Source organism: Mus caroli, chromosome 15 (genome assembly GCF_900094665.2).
Source record: "Mus caroli chromosome 15, CAROLI_EIJ_v1.1, whole genome shotgun sequence".
Classification (NCBI taxonomy): domain Eukaryota; kingdom Metazoa; phylum Chordata; class Mammalia; order Rodentia; family Muridae; genus Mus; species Mus caroli.
In genome coordinates, this window is record NC_034584.1 from 30,748,432 (window position 1) to 30,771,545 (window position 23,114).

The window sequence follows — 23,114 nt, forward strand, 5'->3', positions numbered from 1 at the left end:
GACTTCAGCTGGCTTAGAAAGACTTGATGACTGGAGATGTGTTTTGAGTATCTCCATAACATGAGGTGAAAAGAAGGAACAGATCAAACACCTGAGGCAAACCATCACGTGTGCTAACACTTGGAGAGAGCGAGTCCGGGGCAAGAGGGAAAAGGGAAGCAAAGATGCCTGATTAAATGAAGCCTGATTGACACAAGCCTATATGATCTAAGAGGCTTGTTGAACTGCCAGTGAATATGCCTAGAGCCATGTAGACAAAATATCCTAGAAGCAACCAGAGAAGCAGCTCGTTACATATATAGACAGTCGTTAAGATTAACATCTGATTTCTTATCAAATACCAAAGTGCTAAGAAGCAGGAGAATACATTCAAAGTGTTGAAAGAACACTTTGAATTAAAACTGCCTGCCTGGGTAAAGTTTAAGTATCTGGGGAAATGACAAAGCTGAATAAGTATTGTACATTCATTTTGCTTCCAAAGAATCTACTTTTTGAAAAACAAAGTTCATAAGAATATTAATGACTGTGACTGTATGTACAAGACCTGCACAAGGGCAAACCATCCAAACACACATCATGGGCAGGGATGGGTTCATGAAATCTCATCCTTAGCTGAAAAGCTGTTCATCATTGATGGCTATTCGGGGAGGGAGGGTCAGTTTTCTTCACAGATGCAGCTCATGAAAGGTAAATGCTCCAGTAAGCAGTCCTACAGTCACTCACAAACAGACTGCATCAGGTGCTGAGTGTACACAGTGGATTCAAGAAAGAGAATGCACATGATGCTGGGGGCCATGGTAGTGGAGTGGATTTAATCTAAGTAGATATGTATTGTGAAATTCAAAGTACAGAACAAAAAGGAACTGTAAATGGCAAATGACACATAAAATTTTTCTTCTTTAAATAATGAATGAGCACAGTTTTTATAGCCACTGACTGTGCATCTCTGAGCAAGTTCCCTGATACCAGCCACAATTAGCTTATGTGAAAAATGGAAATATTTTCCTCACTAAGCTAATACTAAGAAACAGAAACGGCAAGGTACATAGAAGTGCCTTAGCACAGGTGGGACAACCTTAAGTTCCCTTCCCAGATTCCACAGATTAGGAGAGAGCTCACTCTGACCTCCACACTTCCACGCACACATGCCCACATACACTGAAAGCCGGAAAGCGAGGAAAGTAACAAAACATCCATGAGCGAGCATCAGGACCTGAACCAGGAGTGGAAAAATAAGGCCTTCATACTCACTAACCAGTCCTGTGTATTCTTTAAGCTTATCTGTTTTGTGGTAGGACAAAGGAATGGACAATGGAGGCAGAGGCATGTACTTGAGTTGTTAAGTCTCTTCCTTCTAGCAGCACAGGTGTACAGGAAAGACAGTCCCTTTGCTCCCTTTGCCCCCTTTGCCTAAGTCCACAAAGGGGTAATTGCCTCACTTCAGCAGCCACTGCACCAAGAAGTGGGAGCCGTTCATCACGAGGACAGACAGGGAATTTGTAACTGCTAATAGTCTTGGCAGCACTAGTAAGTAATAAAAACAAATTAAGTGCCAGAATATTCTTTGTACCAAAAATATTTTTAAATGGCCAACACACATGCAAATCTTCCCAAATTAGCCATCAAGTGGAAACAAATTGTGAAATAACATTTTAACTGCATAAATAGATGTGCTTTTACCAACTGGCAAATGTACAGCGTAAAATATATTCATATGCAAAGGCCACATATGCTTAGAGTGCAGTTTATTATGTATGGCTGGCTAATTTTTAGGTCCTGTCAAATAGTGAATAGGAAAACAAAATGTAATAAAAAAAATATAATCTTGACAGTCATTTGAAATGTACCATGTGCTCCATGTGGAATGTCTTCCAGGGAAACCAATTTACTTGTTCCCACTTCCCATGACTCAGTACTAGATACTCAGGCTCTCTAAACTATTTTTTGGCAACCAACCTTTCTTGGAATAGTCATCTTTCTTTCAAGTTATTCACTACAGGCATTAGTAATAAATCCTTAGTTATAGATATATAACTAAAAATCATTCACATGGTCTCTTTCAAATCTAAAAGCTCATACTAAAGTTATTTTAAATAGATGACACAGAATGGAGCCAACTCTCCCTTGGGAATAATTCATTGCTACCAGATGAAGCTGTAAGAACAATGTGACCATGTTCAATTGTTAGTTTTGTTATGTCACTACTTGTCTAGAAACTAGCTGGGGAACGTCAGCTTTAACTGAGAGACAAAGGAACTGAGTGAGCCGAAAGTGGGCTTGTTTACAAATGGGCCCTTGCACACTCCTCTAAATGAAAGAACTGGTACACGCAAGTGATGTAGAATAGCACAGCATAGAGCTTACGCTGTTATCTCCTTGCCAGCTAACTCTGTTCATTAACTAGGGGCGTGAGTAGTACAGGAGGGTGAGCCAGAGCCCCTCTCACACTAAGCAAGAGCTATACCCCAGCTGTCTGAAACCATTTGAAAACATTGCTCATGATATGCTATATGCAAGCCTCTAAGCAGCTTAACAGTTCCTTAAGAATATTAATCCAAGAACATGGCATACAAAAAAGTCTGAAAGAAGTAGCTATGGATTTCTTTTAAAACCTTAGCCATTGACCCTATCTCTTGTACGTCGAGACTTAGTTGCAACAGAGCCCTTGCTTTCCCTCCTCCATGGTCACTATCTAAACTGAGATTTATCCCTTCCTGTCTAAAGACTGATCTGTATCTATCCCTCTCTATCCTCCAGTCAGCTCCCTATTTTAGATTCCTAGCCACTCTACATTCCTAACTCATCACTAAAAGAACCCTCTTGCAAATAAATAACCCAAACCTCACTAGTTACTAAGCTTCCATAATAAGCCCCTGATGGTAAGGCAGGATGACCCTGGAGTAAGTTGTGCATCAACACAGTTAAAACCCCTTGCAGTCTCTGCAATATCCAGCTCCTCACTGTTTCTACTAGAGTGGCTTATTGTTGTCACTTGAGTTTGTCCAGAGAAGAACTCATGATTGCCCTTCCTCTGACCCACAATACCACAAATACCATCTCCAGAGGCAAATTGCCTGCCCCATCCCAGTGGATGCCATCAGCACTATGCAGTTGCTCAGGCCACCTTGGCATGGCGTCACCCTCGTATCTGAGCAGTCCAGACTGACTGTTAGGTCCCAGGTACATCCCCTGCTAACCCAGTCTCTAATATCTTGACCTTAAATCTCCTAATGGGTTGCCTTCCTGCCATACTTACCACTTAAATTCATTTTCTATATTATCTAGAATCTTTTAGAAATGTAAACTTTACTGCATCATTTCTATGTCCTCCAAATGGCATTAAGATAAAATTAAATCCTTACTTTGGCTTAAAAACAATTTAGTTTTATTAGCTTCATTTTGCAAATTAGGGATGTGTAGCTTTATACTCATTATGTTGCCCAAAAGCTGTGGTTTATTGTCAGGACCAGGATTATTTTCCCCTTTTATTGAAAATAGATTTTTTAATCTCAGAATATATACTGATATGGTTTCCTCTCCCTCTGCTCCTCCCCTTCTTCCTCACCTCCTTCCCATCTGGATTCACCCCCCTCCCTTTGGTCTCTCATTTTGGTCTGTTGAAAAAGAAAACAGGCTTCAAAAAGATAAATAATAAAATATAATATAAGATAAAACAAAAACTAACACATCAGAATAAGGCAAAGCAAACAGAAGAAAAGGAGCCCACAAAAGGCACAGGATACAGATGCAGAGACCCACTCATCGGACACTCTAGGATCTCATAAAAAACACTAAATTGGGAGCTGTAATATATACCCAAAGGACCTATAGGGTGAAAAGAGAGAAAAAATTATAAATATAAAATAAGATAGTTTAAAAAAAAGAAAGTCCTGATGAGACATTATGACACCTCTGAAGATACCCAGGACCAGGATTTCCCCACGTGGAACACTAGTGAGGTTTTTCTGTTTCGAATGTTAGAATGAAATGATAGTATAAAAATGGCCATCTATAGAGTTTTCTTCTATCAATAAATTGTTGAGTTGGTGCTTGGAACACTGAGTAAAATTATCTTTAGAACACAAACAATGCATACTAACTTCTGCTTCAGTGCACTGAAGTAAATACACCTGCTCATCTCTGTTCATCTTCATATATGTGTGTAGTGAACCTTGTGTCACCCTTCCCTTTCATATCCTTTCTTTCCTGCTGAACCCTTTCTTATTCCAAGAATATCTCCTGTGTTTGTCTTCATTTTGTTTAAAAGCCACCGAGTTTAATTATAGTTGCTTATATGAACATGGCTGAGAGATTATTTACTGGAGTGTGGGCAACTTGGCAGTGGCTACACCCCTGACAAAATGACACTTCTTACACTAGCAGCCATTAACTGCCAATAGTCCCACAAGCTGGACTGGGGCCTTCTGCACTGATGAAGTGCCAGCAGACCCCATCTTGTATAGTGTTGTACAGGTAACCATAGCCGTGCTGGGTTGATGGGCACCGCAGCTGTGCTGTGCACACATCCCTATCCTCTGACTCTTTCTGCTTCTGTTGATGTCTCTGCCAGGACCGAGCACTCCAGCATTGCTGATTCTCAGCACTTTGGCCAGTTATGACAGGTTTTTTTCTTATTCATCGCTGTTACTATACTAAGACGCCTCTCTGGTAAAGGCTGAATACAACATGTATATTTACATAGTGTTTAGAAGGCTGTTTGGCAGAATGACTATTTAACTAGACAGGTTTATAGCTTTCTTTTTTAAAACTTTTTATTGATTCCTTGGTAGTTTCATATCATGTACCCCAATCCCACTCATCTCCCTATCCCTTCATATCACCCTCTGCCCTCATAACCTCCCTTCCCAAAAGAAATTTTTAAAAAGTAAAAAGTGTGTGGGTATATACATCATAGTGGAAGCTCTAGTGTGTCACAGTGTGTCCCTCAAAATACCCTCTGTCCATACATCTTCAGGACAGTATTAATGTCTGCCCCTCAGCAACTCCCCAGCCACTAGCCCTTGACCAAGTTTACAAAACCAGACATGAGCTTCCTCTTGTGAAGAAATTCTCAAATCCGTCAGAAAGCAGTGGGTCACCCCATGAGGAACCCTCAGATCCAATCAGAAAGCAGTAGGTCAGCCCTGACACTTTATACCACTATTGCCCAGAGAACATATCTTGCCTGGCAGATTCTTATTGCAGCTTTCATAACTAGGTGAGACTGCTGATAACCTTTTCTCTCTCAGCTCCCTGAATTGCACCTTCTGACATTACGAGAACCGGCCAATAGAAAGCTTTCCAATTAGCTCTATCTTGATTTCTTTTTGTCTATAAATCAAAAGGTATGTGTTGAAGTCAAATATATTCTTAACTTTTGTGAATATGTGAATAGGCATAAAATTTAAATGTTTTCAACAAGATTTTTGTGTGAATTTATTAATTCTCTCCATTAAGCAATAAAAATAGGACATATAGCTGAATATCTTGACAAACACATGATTGTCATGTAGTGGAACCTATTTCTATAGTAGTTTTCTGTTGTTTCCAAAATTCTCTGAGTAAATTGAGATATTCCAGTTGAGATGTGTTAACTGTAGAGTTGGCCCCTGACAAGTTGTGAGCTCAAAGTTTTTCTTTAATGCTCCTCATTTTTTAAATTTATTTTTATTAGGTATTTTCTTCATTTACATTTCAAATGCTATCCCAAAAGTCCCCCATACCCTCCCCTGTACTGAGGCATATAAAGTTTGCAAGACCAATGGGCCTCTCTTTCCAATGATGGCCGACTAGGCCATCTTCTGCTACATATGTAGCTAGAGACACGAGCTCCAGGGGTACTGATTAGTTCATAGTGTTGTTCCACCTATAGGGTTGCAGACCCCTTTAGCTCCTTGGGTACTTTCTCTAGCTTCTCCACTGGGGGCCCTGTGATCCATCCAATAGATGACTGTGAGCATCCACTTCTGTGTTTGCCAGGCCCCAGCATCGCCTCACAAGAGACAGCTATATCAGGGTCCTTTCAGCAAAAGGCTCCTACGTACCCCATTTCCACATTTTTTCTGCCCCTAGTTGTGAGTTCCTTAATCTAAACAACAGGCTCGATGCTTTCTGAAAAGACTCAAAGCAAGGTAGCATTTGATTTGGGCTTTGATAGACAGGAAGGGTTTAGACACGAGAACAAGAAAATGGGTATTTCAGATTGGAGAGAATACAGAAATAATGATGCAAAGAGAAGAAGCTGTAGACAAGCTTGCCATGAGTAGCAAGAAATGAGAATTTCTGTCTTTTTTTTCTTGATTTCTTATTGTTTTGTTTTGTTCTTTTAGCACAGGTTAGCCCCAAATGCTCTATGTGCCTGCTATCTGAACTTAACCTTGAACTTTGATTATCCTTCCTCCACCTTACAAGTGTTGGGGTTACATGTGCACACCACCATGCCTAACTAACACTGGTTTCCATGAATATGCTACTTTAAGTTCCCCAAACATGCATCTGCTTCAGTGTACTCATGAATCTTGAGTCCTCCTCACCCAGCATCGCCACCCTCATACATGCACAGTCAAGATCCTGTATTTATGGGGCATGAGAGGTGACTCAGTGGGCTAAGTATTTGCTGTCTGTAGTGGCTAGCCTTATGTCAACTTGACACAACTTATCTGAAAGAACGGACCCTCAGTTGATGAAATACCCCCATAAGATCAGTCTGGAGGGCATTTTCTACTTAGTGATTGATGGGGGAAAGCCCAGCCCATCATGGTGCTATCCTAGACTAATGGGTCTGGGTTGTCTAAGAAAGCAGGCTAAGCAAGCCATGAGGAACAAGCCAGTAAGCAGCATCCCTCCATGGTCTCTGCATCAGCTCCTGCCTCCCAGTTCCTGCCTTGTATCAGTCTGAGTCTGTCCAGGCTTCCTTCAATGATAGGCTACAATATGGAAGTGTAAGCCAAATAAACCCTCCCTCTGCCAAGTTGCTTTTGGTCATGGTGTTTCATTATAGCATAAGTCATCGTAAGACACTGACTGAGCCTGAGGACCTGAGTTCACATCCCCAGCACTAAGTAAAAGCCAGTGCAGCCACTCTCATCTCTAATCCCTGTGCTGAAAGCAAAGACAGGAGAATCCCTGCAGCATGCTGGCCGGATGATCTAACCAATCAGATTCAGTGAAATATGCTGTCTCAAAAAATAATTTTAAGAGTGTTTAAGAAAAGCACTTGATATTGATCTCTGTCCTTCACATTTTAGGTAAGAGTAAAATTAGGAAGGAAGGAAGGTTTACTTTGGATTTGGAAGCTTTTTTTTTTTTCCCAGATCTTATTATGGCCTCAAAACTGCTTTAAATGCTACAGAAAAATTTTAAAATAATATGCCCTTTCTTCATGTTGGGGTCTCAGTCTAGTATAGTCTAATATGTAAGAACTTAAGGGGTCTGATGCTATATGTTGGAGTCATATACTGGGAATAGAGGTGACACAAAAAGTAGTTCCAGCTCTGAGAAGGGCAGCAAGGGAATGCTTCCAAATATGAAGCACATCTTAGCAGAGTCCTTTTTAAGACAAATAGGATTTACCACATGTCATTTTAAAACGAAATTTTAAGTTTAATAACATATCCTGTGTATCTTTTGTTATATGGTATTTGTCATTCATTTTGACCATTGTGTGTTAATCCACTCTGTAAATCTAAGCAGTTCCCACTAACAGATGTTTAAGTTGTTTCCACTTTTCCGACTAATACTCTTGAAGTACATATATAAACATATAAAATACATAAGAGAGACACACATGCCCTCTTGAATTTACAGTCACAGTAAAACAAAGCCTTAGATATAATCTAAGTAACAAAAATAAGCACTTATTCACAGTACCTAGGAATGTGGGGTTTTTCACATACCTGTGCAAAAAGCTGAGCTATCAATCTTAAGCTGCCATGTTAATGCATATATTAATTAATAAATACATTGATTAATATTAATGTCATTCTTATATATTTGCTTAAATTCACATTTGTTAAGTATTAGTAATGGTGGCTTTTCATGTCTACTGGACAATTTTATTTGTTCTGTGAAATAGTGGCTGTTAGGATCTGTGCTTTAGCCCTATGAAAGCTGGTAAGTGTTACTTGAGTACTGTGGAAAGCATAAGACTCCTAGATCAGAGTCATGACAGCATTACAGACAGCCCAGCGACCAAGGTGAACATCACGTTTGCACTAGATTCCCCTTGCCTTCTACCAAGGGCCATGCAGGAAGCCCCTGGGGACATGCTGTACTGAGGAGACCTTGGGCACAGCTGCGGCATGTGGAGCTAGACTGCCGTACCTCTCTAAAGCAGATATGTGTTCCTCCATATGCTCCCCACTTGGTTTTTAAGAGCTCTCCCCTATCTGAACCAGCAGTCCCTCGTCTGTCATTGTCTTGCCTGTCTTAGCACTTTTTTATATTTGATTTTATCAGTGACTTTTTTTCTAACTCCTAGGTTTTGTTGCATATATAGCAATACTTTGTTCTTTCAAAATCAAAATTAGCAGCTTTCTTTCATGCTTTCACTTTTAAGCTTCTCTGGTTTATCCTAAATTTTCTTTTGTGTGAGCAATTGTGGTCTCTTTGTGGTTTCCGTCTTCCCACTGCTTGTCTGAAAGTGTACTCTTGCTACAGAGGACCTTCAATCAGTTCTTGCCTCTCACTGTTCCTTCAATGTATATAGACAAGACTCCAGCCTTGTCTTTTAGATACTAAAAAGTAGACAGCTTATTCTCCATTATTTTTCCTCTATAAGAAGACTGTGGGTGTTTTGACTACTGAGTCTTTTTTTTTTTTTTTTTTTTTTTTNTTNTNTNTAAGTACATTGTAGCTGTCTTCAGACACACCAGAAGACATTTCGGGTGGTTGTGAGCCACCATGTGGTTGCTGGGATTTGAACTCTGGACCTTCGNAAGAGCAGTCGGGTGCTCTTACCCACTGAGCCATCTCACCAGCCCCCTGAGTCTTTTTTTAATGATCCTTGGAGAGTAAACAGGATTCCTGTACCTGGGAAGCAGCTCCTGAAGCATTCATTACCTTTCATACCTCTCTGTCTTCCTATCAAGTCATAGTGCTATATATAACTTCTTTCGGTTTAATATTTCAACAAGTACACAGTATAGTTTAACTTATGGATTTATTAACTTTCATTTATTTATTTTATGTGTATGGGTATTTTGCCGGCATGTGTGACTATGCATCATGTTCATGTGTGGTGCCCTCGAAGGTCAAAAGACATATCTCCTAGAATTAGAGCTACAGACAGCTGTGAGCTGCCACCATCTTGGTGCTGTAGGCCAAACCTGTTTCCCCTGCAAGAGCTCTGAACCATCTCTCCAGTCCCATAGTTTCTGATTGTTTCTTATTTTCCTATAGGTCCCTTGTAGTTTGGAATATTGGGATGAACTCCAGAAGGTTTTTGTTGCATTTCAAGAATTCAGTCTGTCTGAAAGCAAAGTTTGTGAATTACAGTTGCCAGATATCAACCTTGTACATGACCAGAAGAAACTGGTGTCCTCAGATCTGTGGAGAATCGTCCTAAACAACAATCAAAATACGACAGATGACCAAAGGTAACAGAGAGCCAGATGAGAGGGACTCTCTTCTCCTGTGCCTCTTCACTCGGCTCGTATGGATCTCTAATACTGGTGTGTGCCTGAATTGTAAACCAAAGGAAGTAAAGCTCACCATGGCTGCTTCACTCATATCATAGCCTAAAAACCCTTGCAGAAGAACCTGTTCCCGAATTGTAAATAAAAATAATGAATGAAATCAATCAAAAAAAATCTATTATCCAGAACCCCAAAACACAGAGGGAAATAGCTCAGTATCTTGATGAACTACTTAACATTGTGAAGATAAACCTAGGGCAGGAAAAGGAAGATTATATAAATGGAACTGTCTACATCTAAAATAAAAGTTTTCAAATATGTTCATCTTTAAAGATTTTTTTTTTAACTTTAAGAGATAACCTGAAGACACTAGGCAAAAATGGCCAACCAAGTTCAGAGAGCTGGCATTGCCCCATGAGGTGACATTGGTCACAATGAGCTTCAGAAGCCATAGGCTTCAGGTATTCTGAATCATGTCTCCAGAACTTCTTAGTCCACATTATAATTCCAGATTATGCCCATTTCTGGTATTTGCCTGCTTGGTGTGTTTATAAATTTAAAGAAAAATAACTCCAGCAAATATTCAGCATGTTTCCTGGTTTACTTGCCCTGCTAAACCTCTGTGCTTATGCTTTTGTGAAAGTTAAAGAATGGAAGCCTCAGTCGGGGCCCTCTCCTGGGCAGTAAGTGTGTGCCACGAGCCCGGATGCCGTGAGGCCGCGGGTGCCATGAAGCCCTGCATGTGCAGTGAGCCTTGCTGTTCTTTCCTTTCACCGTCTCACTTTCTGGTCTTCCTCATGGTCAGCCTTAGTGCCTGCTGCCTTAGTTTCTGGTCTACTCCCTTCCTTTTCTCACTGGATAACATTCAAACACTAGTGAAAGGAAGACATACACCACTCCAGTGCTTTTGCAAATCAAGCCTTGTTTTGTTTTGTTTATGTAACTTTAATTCTGTCCATATGTAATAATTATGAGAGTGTTATACTGCTGTCTACTTTATGTTCTAAATAGTGGTAGATGACTTTTCTCCTGAGAGCATTTATTTGTATTAATAATGTGTGCTGTTGGAGCTCTCACACTGAAGTCATTCTGGTTAGCATTTTTGTGTGTAGCATCACAATGCCTTTCATTGGCTCCATTCTATGTTTCATAATAGTAACGTTTTTAACTTTATATATTCTATTTCCAGGTCATCTAGACTCTGTAAAATTAGTGACCTTCCGATATATTACCTACTAGCATGCTGTCAGTGAGAGTGTATGTGAGAAGTAAGGTCTTGATTTTACTACAAGTCAAAGAGCACCTTACCCTCCAGAGAAATAGCAGTTGTGGAGGAAGATTGCTTCCTCAAAGGAGAGATTACCTCATCCAAAACCAGGAGATTTCAGAGAATAAGCTGGAGACAGTTAAGCTAATTTTTAAAAACTGTTTCATTAAGAGTATCCAGTTAGAAATGATTTCTTGATTAGAATTATGGAAGAATGTATTTTCACCATGGAAAGAAGTTCTCTAGACCAGGTCAATTACTCTGACTATGAAGCATTCATAAAAATTTCTGTTGTGACTTTGGCACTGTTGAAGTGCGAAGCCCTTAGAGAAAAGAATGCATCAGCCCGTCATCTTGAAGGCACTTTTCCTCTGACTGTTGACATTGCAGCCACAGACCTTTGGCCCTTGATGGGGATTTGTCACATTACCTAATATTTTGCAGTTAATCTTACTTAAAATTGTTTGGAATGAATACCTTTTCAAGTAGAATTTAATTATAATCAGTTTAGAATTTAACATAAATCACTATTAATATTGAACTAACATTGGAAAAAGCAAGTCTGGTCTCAAAATGAAGGGACATGAGGCAAAGGAAGCAGAGCAATTGAGGAGATGCTCTGCTCTGCTCTGCTCTGCTCTGCTCTGCTCTGCTCTGAGCTGTGGGACTACAGATGCTGTTTAAGAGAGCATGCTGAGAACTGGACAGAAACAGTTACAGTTTGTGTGATGATGTTCCAGGGGCTTTGGTGTTGTAGCTTGCTCTTGTGTTGCAAGAGAGCTGCTTCTAGAAGAGGTTTTATAAAGCCTGCTGCTCACTGAGCAGTAAAGAAAATGATTCTAATGTTATTAAAGTAAGACTCAGAAGAATATTATTTGAGAGGCTACTTGAAAAAGTGTGGCGAGACTGAGACCTAGAGAAGACAATGAATGAGGATAAAAAGAGAGGATTTGCTTTTATAACTTTGATGGTCATGCTACAGTTGATAAAAATTGTCATTTAGAAGCCGGACGGTGGTGGTGCACGCCTTTAATCCTAGCACTTGGGAGGCAAAAGCAGGTGGATTTCTGAGTTCAAGGCCAGCCTGGTCTACAAAATGAGTTCCAGGACAGCCAGGGCTATATAGAGAAACCCTGTCTCGAAAAAAAAAAAAAAATTGTCATTTAGAAAATACCACACTATATATGAATGTAATTGGGAAGTGAAAACAAGGGTTGTAATCTAGAACACAGAGATCATGAATGTGGGTGTGGACATTTTATAGGTCATGGAGGAAACTAATAGATCAGGAGGCTGAGATGGGAGCAGTAGTGGCAGAAGAGGTGGTTATAGATGCGGTGGTGGTGACAATAGAGCTAGCCTGGGTGGCATGGGCATAGAGAGCCAGTACTGAGGGCATGAGAGCAGGAAAGCTGAATGTGCCCCTTGGTGGCTGCAGCATTGGATGAGCCAGCCAGGAATGGGCAGGAGAGCTCACCCTAGTGGTGTGGGTGCAGGAGAGCTGGTTGGCTGACTAACTCAGATAACTCTCAGGCCCAGATCCAAGGCTTTGAATTAGCCTACCCCAAAATCTACCCCATCCATGAACTGCTGGAGTATATGAAGGGGTTGGTTCTATAGATCCAAAACTACAGAATCTTCATGACACAGAGCAACAACAGGATATCCAAAAGGAGTCCTAGTAGGGTTCCCGTATCGGTAGAGTAGCAGAAGTGGGAGGCCTGGAACCAGCCCAACAAGTCATTGTGATGAACATCAACAAGTGAAAAAGTGTGGAAAAGGGTATACTGTGAGGCACACTGTGACACACTACAGCTTCCAGAACACGATTTTTTTTTCTCTGTGGGGGGCAGATTGCAAGGGTACAGGGCATTTCAAGGGAAGGGGGAGATGAGTGGGATTGGGGTGCATGATATGAAATTCACAAAGAAGCAAGACGTAATGGTGGCAGCTGTGATGGTTGTCTACTTATAGTGGTGGAGTAACTATAGTATGTGATGGTAGTAACTATAGTGGTGTCCGTAATTATGGAAATAGAAGAGGATCTGGTGGTAAAGATGGTGACACCAAAGGCACTTATGGAGGTATTGATGGTGGTGGCCACTGTGGTAGTGGTCGTGGTTATAGTAATATAGGAAGGAAGTTATGATAGTGGACCAGGATATGGAAACCAAGGTGGTGGAAATAGTAGTAAAGGAGGACGTGGTGGTTACAATGAAGGAGGCAATTTTGGTGGAAGTAACTATGGTGGTGGTAGAAACTATAATGATTTTCGAAGTTATAGTCAACAACAGCAATCCAACTAGGGTCCCTTTGTGTGGACAGTGTTGGTTGAGGACACTCAGGCAGTCCCTATGGTAGTAACTATGGATCTGATTATGCTATAAGTAGTGGCTATGGCAGCAGAAGACATACAGCAGAGGGCTGCCTTGTCTGGCCTTAGTGGGAGAGGATGTGTCTAATCCTGCAGAGACTTGATCCACTCGGGTATGGTGATATGAGGAGGGATACCCTCTCAGAGGCAAATGGGATGGGTAGAACGAGGGAAACCCTGTGCGGTGAGGCAGAGAAGGGGCAACATTTTGAATGTAATACTTTTAAAGAAGCAACAGAAAAGGCCTACAGTTTTTAGCCGGAGAAAGTGAGGAGTTGTCAGAAAAGCTGCAGGTTATTTTGAGTAATTGTAAAAATCTGCCACAAAAGGAATGATGATCCATAGTCAGAAAAGTGATTGCAGCTTAAGCAGAAAGCTGCTTCTTGTTCAGGGCTTCTATAACAACAGTTTACAAAACGTACAGCTAGTGAGTAATACAATGCCGTATCAATTAGATAGCATCCCTGAGGTTTTTCATGTGCTGTAGCTTTGTTTTTTTCTCTGTTCATTACATCAGGAATATTGCCCTGTGATTATGATAGTGGGACAGAGAATCAAAAATTAAGGAACTTTTAGATTTTCAGAGTTTGCATAATTCAGTTTTCCTACATTTTGGTATAAAGACTTGAACAAAATAAAGTTTTGAAGGTCTTTCCTTGTGAGTTAGCAAGTAAAGATCATTGTTAATTACTGTTCTGTATAAATTTCGTAGCGTTAACTATAAAGAAATACTTACTGACTTGTAGTTTAATGGGATATTCCCCCATTTGACATGGAATTAATAGATGTTTGTATGGTCATAGTGTGTGATAATTAGGGTTGGGTAAAACATTAGCATATTTGTGAATTTAATAGCATTAAGAGTAACTTAAATGAAAAAATTAAAAGTTCCTGTTTGAATGTTTTTGTATTTTCTTTCAAAATGTAATCATGACTTTAGCATGTAAGATTGAGTACTAGCTGTGTATGGAACACCACTGTTCCATATTTACGTGGTCACATTGAAACTGCTGCCAATAGTTTGGAGGCTACCCCACATCTGCTACTGTCTGCTTAGATTCTAGAAAGGGACGGTAGATGTTTTCCACCTCCCACCTTAGCATTTTTTACTTAGGATACAGGACAGCTGAGTGTCATGTCTGAGCAAACTACAGGTATCTGGTTTTGTTCTGCTCTTTGAGTTTTACAACCCAGAAGCCCATAAGCTTCAAGTCACTTTGTTTGCTTCTTTTCTTTTTTCTTTTTTCTTTTTTTTTTTTTCCCCTCATCAAAGTTTTTAAAGCAAAAGAATAAAAGTCACTTACTGAGCCTTTAACTGGCTGGCACTCTTCTTGTTTGCTCCCTATACATTTTGCTGGGTAAAACCAAGGATAATTGAGGTATCGTTGTCCAAAATAATGCAGAAGTATCGCATAGTTGCTCAGAGCAAGCATCTCACTTCCCTAATTTTAAACAGTGTCACATTCCCTGGGAACTCATTACGCCATATATTTCAATCCAAAAAGGTGGTGTGAGTTATAGTTATTTTGGAAGGCCCTGAGTCCTCTCCTGAGTCCACTCCTCCAGCACATCAAGTGTCCTTCCCCAGGAGATGATTCTGTCATGTGATATTTATAGATGGCAGTGTGTCACCAATTGTGTTGTAGATCTTTGAAAGCCAAGAGCTGGCTTCTTCTGAGACTGGACTCCTTCAACTCTTCATATTAGCCAGATGACCATAGAATGTAATTTTGAGAGGATAGGCAAGTGAAGAGAGAATTCATGTAGTGTGATTGATTTGTCCAAAAGACTGCATTCTTTGTACATGGTTATGATTTTATGCCACTTAATACAATATTCAGTGGGTCTTAAAGAGTCTAGATGACCTCACAGAAAATAAGTATGGACAAGATAGAGACATGAGACAACCATGAGACATTTGCCATGACACAGGAAAGGTTAGCATTTCTAACAGCTGAGCGAGGCATGCTCAGAATTGTGCTCCCCTTACAATAGAACACCAAACTGTCCATAAGTTTTGCAGAAAGAGTATAGGCAGAAATTGGATTTGATCTAAGTCAGTATGAGTGGAGGCTGAAGAGTAAGTTGAAAGTTTTCTGCAAACAATTCAAATTATTTACAGAATAGTCAACATAAACTGAATTTAAAAGAAAAAGCTTTTATGTGATAGTAGTTCATGAGAGTTGATGATTAGTATATTGATTGTAGGGTTTTTGTACTGGCTTTAAAGGCCTGTTTTAGAGACACTGTGCTTCTCTGTGGGATTGAGAATGCTGAATGTCTTTGGTTTTCCATAGTTCTGCAAGTGAATCCGGTTCTCAAAGCACTTGTGAACCACTTGTAACTCCAACAGCCCTGGCTGCTTGCACCAGAGTCGACTCGTGTTTTACTCCATGGTTCGTCCCATCCCTGTGCATGTCCTTCCAGTTCGCTCATCTGGAATTCCGTCTTTGCCATCACCTGGACCAACTAGGCACAGGTATGCATCACTTCAGCATCAAGAGAACACCTACTTAGTGCCATTCGTTGTGTAAATTCCCCACATGGCATCTCACAGTTCTCAGCACGGGCACTCCAGGGTTACTCTAAAGCTGATATAGTGCATCAGGTGTGGCCCTACTCCTCAGTGACATATGTTCTAAGAGAATTTTCAAGGAAGTATATTTTGTTTTGTTTTAGCTGCAGGTTTTACTGTTATACCAATTAAGATCTTTTTGGAAAAAAAAAAAAAGCCTATTTTTGTCTGTATTCTACTTTATTGGAAAATAGATCCCAAAAGAACTTGATATTTATGACCTGAGTTCAAGATACCTACTCTATAAAGATGGGCACATTCTCATTAAATTACAAGACTCATATTTTTACACATTTAAAAGGAATATAAATAAATCCCCATGTAGCAAAAGTAGGCTCCTTTAAATTCCCAGTGTTACTTGAATAATTATTTCTCAAGTGTTGCATTTAGTCTCAACCCTTTTCTAGTTAATTCAGTTTGATTTAGGTTTTTTCTTTTTCTTTTTTCTTTCTTTCTCCCCCCCCCCCTGGTTTTTTGAGACAGGGTTTCTCTGTGTAGCCCTGGCTGTCCTGGAACTCACTCTGTAGACCAGGCTGTCCTCGAACTCAGAAATCCACCAGCCTCTGCCTCCCAAGTGCTGGGATTAAAGGCATGCACCACCACTTCTTAACTTGATTTAGGTTTTAGGTTTTCAACTGACATGTAATGGAGAAGGTGAGATTAAACTCATTTTAGCTGCTGTTAAGCATCTTGCTTTCAGCAAGAATTGAGTTGAAGCATTTTCTAGAGTCATGCTTTTGTTTTGTTAGTAGACAGAGATTCAGATGGTTGTCTTCTCTTATTCATTACTGTGATCAAACGTTTTTATCTATGGAAGTGAAAATAACCTTTGAGCAATATACGTTTGAGACCTGATTGAACAAAATAATGTATTTTCGGATGTCAAATGGTACTTCAAAAATTTTAACATTTTAAAGCAATTGTTTAAATCTATTAATATCAAGTACTAAATTGATTCACTCTGTTCTTAATGAGTTTTTCACGCAAAACTCATTAAGAACAGAGTGAATCATTTAAACGTCACCTCACTTGTTTCCATAAAGGATTGACACATCTTAATTGCCATTTTTCTTATTTTCTTAAAAGCTTCACCACAGTACCTACAGCCATTCATTTCTGATAAAAATGTGCCATCTGAACTGGAATACATGATCATTTCCTTCAGAGAACCAAACCTGCATCTTCGGCAGTGGAACAGTGGTCCTGTCTGCCAGGAGATCAAGTTCTCATCTCAGATGGATTGTAAACTTCTGGAATGCAGAAACGTCACGATGCAAAGTGTGGTGAAACCCTTTGGCATCTGTGGACAGATGGCACTTTCCAGTGATGGCGTGCAGAAGCTGCTGGACTCCACCATGATAGTGGACTCTGTGCTTGTCAACTTTGGGCAGCATGTAGTTCATTCCTTAAACACTGCAATACAAGCGTGGCAACAGGTATGCACATCCCAGAAGCATTTATAGTTTGGCTGCATGCAATCTTTTTACTGCACACTCCGTGTTACCACTTAATTATAAGTTAAACTCAAACCCAAATGTGAGGGATGAAGGGTTTGAGGGCACCACTTTGTTTAGAAAAAGTGATGCAAGTATTCTCTTTACAAAGCTCTGGACACCATGGCTTGACACTGATCAGAGTCATGGCATCTGCTTAGATAAAGTGATGCAGAGTTCTCTCTACAGACTCTGGAGACCGTGGGTCCACACATGTGTCAAGGTCATGCCATCTATTGAGGACCCAATCAACCATATCTGGGTGGAGAGTAACTTATTCCCAAGACTTTTTTTTTTTTAATGTTGTGGTTCTATTTAGCTAGCACTTCAACTTTGGTAGGTACCAGACTGTCTGAATGTCCACTGTAGAAATTAAGGACTTAAATTAAGCCTTCGAGATTTTTCAAACAAAAACATGAATGAGCCATGGGCTAGAACCTGGAAACAGAGCAGTCTTGGTTTTCCTTTGCAGACATCCTGTCTTTTTGATTCACTAGAAAGCACTGCAGCATGGATTCTTCTATTCATAGAGAATTGTAATAACTTTACTAAGTTTTTCTTGTATCTTTTATAAGAAATTACTCACATTAGAAAACAGATAGAATATAAACTAATGGTGAATGGCATACTTACAATGGAGAATGAGCTGTGTCTGCAGAATGAAGCAGTCCCACAGAGCATTTGGATGATGCACAGTAAATCCCTTCTGCATTTGTGCTGATTTTCATTGTTGCCTTCACACTTAGTCACCAGTTACGCTAAGACCTGTGTCGCCATTTTGTGCATACTCCACACAGTTGTAGAGACGGCTTCCCAGAGTGAGTCTTGTCTGAGTTCTTTCAGCGGCAGGCACCAGAAGCAATGGGAGGGTGTTTGCTCCTGGAAAGAACCTTCCTGGGGACAAGGAGGAGAACTTAGGGGGAGTTTTATGAGAATATCTTGAGGATCTTTATGGAAACAATTTTATGAAATAAATAGTTCTAAATTTTCAAGTTCTCTAACCTAAAATGTTTATGAGAATTAGATTTTATAGACATAAAATTTAATGTTTGCTTTATATGCATGAAGACCTATACAAGACTAAGGAATTAATTGCTTAACGTGGTACTGCAATAGCAAAGGGAAAGAAGATAACACATCTGGTTTGTATTTGAAGTCTTTTTTAAGGGCATTCCATGGTTTTCATGTTGCAAAGGACATGCGTAAAATAAGAGCTAGTGTGATCGAAATCTTTGCAGCTGGTTCAAATAGCAATGTGAAAAAAAACTTCCATAGCTCCAATTTCTAGCTTCAATTTTTTTCTGAACAATGCATTTAATAAAAAACAAACGTAGAAAATAGAGAAGAATTCTTGATAGAACATTAAAATCCAGGACATTTTTGTCTTAGTATCAGAGCTTTATAAGCAAACTCATATGTAGCAACTACTGCAAAATGGCCTTCAAAATATCATTTTCTTACAGAGAAAAAATACTCTCTTAGACACAGCTATACACATAAATAAAATATGGTACATAAATATTTAAATGTCCTAAACCTCATCAGACTGTGAATGACTGGCTAGCATAGTGCCTTGAAGGAATATTCCATTAAGTAGAGCCATGTGTCACACAGCAGATTGCTGACAGGTACATTCTATGAATAGTTGGTTCTGATTTATACAGGAATTTGGCAATGTTAACATGAGCCACAAGAGGATATGCTTCTGTAATTGTTGCTATAATTTTCTTGTTTCCTCCCCTGTCAAGGGTACTTGCCACCAAGTTTTAATGTGGTAGGCATCGGACCCTGTGTATGCTAAAGTAAATATGAAAGTATACTACTTTGAAATCAGAGGACATTTGCCATTGAAACAGGCTGATAAAGGCTTCTTGTGCTCATTTTTTTTCTGTCCTGAATGTAATTTATTGTCTTTAGAAAGAAGTTTATTCTGAAACTTGAATTTTATTATATGTTTAATAATGTTGACATATACTATAGTTATTTACAATGAAAATGAATTTAATGAGTAGAATAAAACATTTGAGTTCTCCATCTAGTTTTTTAAATCATATTATCAGGTACGAAACAGTTTGGTCCTTTACTGTCAGGTCATAAGTTCAAATTTAACATCGCCTTTCATTGGTTCTTGATTTCTAAGGTTATAGAACACTCTCTCCTCCCTCCCCCCACCTCGCACACGCATACATTTGTGTGTGTGTGTGTGTGTGTGTGTGTGTGTGTGTGTGTGTGTGTATACCACTTTTTTTTTTTGCTTTCTGTGTCAATTTTCCTGGTTTGAGCAAAATAACATTTAAAAGGAGGTACACTCACAGCTCTTATTTAACAAACGTACAGATAGCCATGTAGTTGCTTCTTCAACATGATATGAACTTAAAGTATGAATAAGCCATTTTTTAACTACAAATTCTTACAAGCATTCTAGGACTCAGTGTAGATGATGTCATATAAATGAGTATAAGCTTTTTAATATAACACAATCTAAAACATTCCAAGAAATGTTGAAGTTTATTATAGTTATAATACATTCCATAGATGAAGAAACATTTCAGAAACAGTTCCCTAAAGACCTCAAATATTCTTTAGAAAAATATAAGCAACCCCCTTCTGTTCCTTAATTTATATTTTCTTCCTAAAACCCTCATCGTTTATTAAACCCTCATCAGTTTTTAGGGATGAGGAGAAGAATATGATGTTTTTCAATCTCTAGCTGGTAACTTAACATCTGTGTTAAGATTGATCCCAACTCATTATGAAAAGTAAATTTTAACCTCAGGATGTGTAACTGAGTGGGAATTGGAGCCGTATCCTCTCCTTCATGGTTTTACTCTTTCATGGAAAGGAGAGAGAAAGGCTTACAAGGAGTGTAGTTTATTTTGATTATATTTTGATTATGTAATACCAAGTGGAAAAATCTCATCAAAACTAATTACACACTGTGATTCTAGTTGATTAAAGGTTTTAGATAAATACATTAAGTAGGATTGGATAAAGTAGGCACATAGCAACAGCCTGGAAATTCAGAAGGGGGAAGAAAAAAAAAGATTGCCTGAAGAATTTCATTCCAACTGTGACTGGCAGTTATATCTGAGCATAAAAATTGGATATTTAAGTTCACTTTTAAAATAGTTTTTAGTTTGTACAAAGTCATATGCTTTATGCTTTACCAATGTTATTATTAGAGTTAGGCTAGGGTGTGTTTCATTGGCCAAGTGCTTACCTGCTGCTAGCCCTGAGCTCACCTCCTAGCACAGTTAGAAAACAAAGATTTGTTTTTGTTGTTTGTTTGTTTCCTAAGTGTGTATTGAGTACTCAAGCATCAGGAATTACTAAGAGTATTAGACATGAAGTTGTAAAAGATGTAGGTCCTGTTCCTTCTCCAGGTAATAAGACAAATAAACAGGTACTCTGAAGGTGATGAACAGTGTCATGTCAGCATCAAATGGGAACCTAGTCAGGCCTGGGGAGGATTTCAGAAAGCTACTTTGAGGCACTGACTTTATATGGAAGAACCAGGAGGCCAAATACAAGCAGAGCAATCCAGCAAGAGGTAAGAGGTAAGAGGGATAGAGGGCCCAGCAGAGGGAACTGACTGGGGCAGGAACCAGCTTTATGAAGCCTGAGTAGTGGGGGGAGACACTGGCATATCGTAGAAATGGAGATTTGAAATGTAGCTAGTGCTCTAGGCACAGTCCAGGTAAAGCTGGTGTCTGAAACCAAACAGCAGTCATGCTTTACATTTATGATTAACAGTTAGAACTCAGGTAAGAAAGCACTAATGGTCATAAGGACTTGGGTCTCAACCGAACTATCTTTGCAGATTAGTGTGCCTGTCAAGCAAGGTTCTGCACCATGAGAATTCAGAGGTTAAGCAAGAATGGATAAATGATGGAGGAGGAGGAGGAGGAGGAGGAGGAGGAGATGATGGTAGTCCTCAAGGGTGTCTTGTAGAATGTGTTTCTCAGGATCTCCTCATGGCCTGAAACCATAGAACTCGCACCTGGTATTCTGCATGGCCAAGTTTGGATTGTTTCCAGTTTTTTGCTGATGGAGTTCTAGGTTTGGTCTCTGTACTGGCTGAGTACCCCCAAGTACTACTTCCTAGTTCCCTGCATCATTCTAATCCCCTGCATCTTCTTGCTTCTGAATTAGGTCACCCTTTACTTCCCCCCTCTCCTCGATAAAGGGTGAGGCATTCTTTAGATCCTGAGCCAGAAAACAGAGGTCCACTTGAGACAGATATCTGCTCTGTTCCCTCCTGCGAATTGATAAGCTACTCGGAAGTTTAGATCCTCAGGTGATCCCTTCCTTAGCTATGCTTTTAGTTTCCCTAAAATCATGGTGACTGCTTTTATGCTACAACCTCCTGGGTGATAAAGACAGTGCAGCCGGTGATTTTGATGTCACAACTAGTAAGGACTCATTAGGCTAAGAAAGAGGTATCAACATAGAAACCTCATGCTAATTAGGTGATCCTTAGCTGCGTATGGGACATATTAGCTACTGACCCATTGCTGAGTGAAACAGATACTGGAAACTTTTTCAACTAACACCAATCCTCTTAAAAACTGCAACTTGGCCTTTAAATGGATTCTGGAGTTGATCTGTTCAGCCTCTTAACAATAGAGGGAAAGTTATGGTTTTATTTATATCTCTCCCTGGGCATATTTACACACAAACACACACACACACACACACACACACGCTCCCTCTCTCCCTCTTAAGGGACCCAGGATTGTAGTAACCTAAATGATCCTTACTTTCTGTAGGGTACAAACTGTGGCTTTGGTAATTGGCCTTGATTGTAGAGTTTAGAGGGCTGGGAACATGGTAATTCTAGCCTCTGGTACTCTGTTCAGAAATGTGCACAGCCCAGCACAGCACTCTTTATAGCATGTTAATTCGTTTTAAGAAATGTTAAACGTTTGTGGGATCTCATTGTTCTTTTCCTCTTCTGTGTGTATGATTTATTTTGTAGGACTATAAATCAAAACACATTCCTGGAACATATAATGTCTTTAAGATATTTTTGTTGTGCTTATCCTAAAAGTATAGAATATTCTGTATACCAGAGCTAATGACAGCAGATGCTTTAACGTTTGTGTGTTAAAACAATGGCCACTGGGCAGACAGCTGCCAAACATCTTGCAATTAATCTGATACGCACATTGGCTTTCATATTCTTTTTCTTCCAGAACAAATGCCCTGAGGTAGAAGAGTTGGTCTTCAGCCACTTTGTGATCTGTAATGACACACAGGAGACACTGCGGTTTGGCCAGGTGGATACTGATGAAAATATTCTTTTGGCGAGTCTCCACAGTCACCAGTACAGCTGGCGTTCTCATAAATCCCCACAGGTATTTGCGAATCAGTCTTACAAACAGCCATTGTTCCGATTGGGGATTTGTTTATTCTGCAGTTATGTCTGTGTGTGGTTATTTCCCTGTGTAGTGGCATCTGATGGAGACCCAGGAATGCTCACAGGCCTTGCTCCCTGGTAACCATGGGTACTGCTGGGGAAAGAGACAGGCCTCTAGAGCAGAGCTCTTGTCCTGTGCTGGGCAAGCATGCTGTACTTCTGTGCTTTGCTTTTCCCAGAATGGGGGTGAACAGTCCCTGCTCTGTGTAAGGAGCTAGACTAGTGCTCCGTATGCAGTCAGCACAGGTGCTGAGCAAACTAACCACTATTTCCTCTGCTCATGCCTGTACCAGGCAGATGCTTGTCAATAGTAAAGGCAGAAAGTCACAGTCAGAATCATACAGTGACCAC

General features: G+C 39.8%; 1 protein-coding gene across 2 annotated transcripts in view; it reads left to right on the top strand.

Annotated features, from left to right (window-relative positions):
- The window catches only part of Vps13b (vacuolar protein sorting 13 homolog B), a 543,216-nt gene that overhangs the window by 438,492 nt on the left and 81,610 nt on the right, over positions 1-23,114 (top strand). For both annotated transcript variants that reach the window (XM_021183993.2, XM_029469591.1), the window contains exons 40-43: positions 9,400-9,596; positions 15,574-15,755; positions 16,938-17,287; positions 22,540-22,701. In XM_021183993.2, the coding sequence (XP_021039652.1) occupies positions 9,400-9,596; positions 15,574-15,755; positions 16,938-17,287; positions 22,540-22,701 (891 nt within the window). The remainder of the gene's footprint in view (positions 1-9,399; positions 9,597-15,573; positions 15,756-16,937; positions 17,288-22,539; positions 22,702-23,114) is intronic.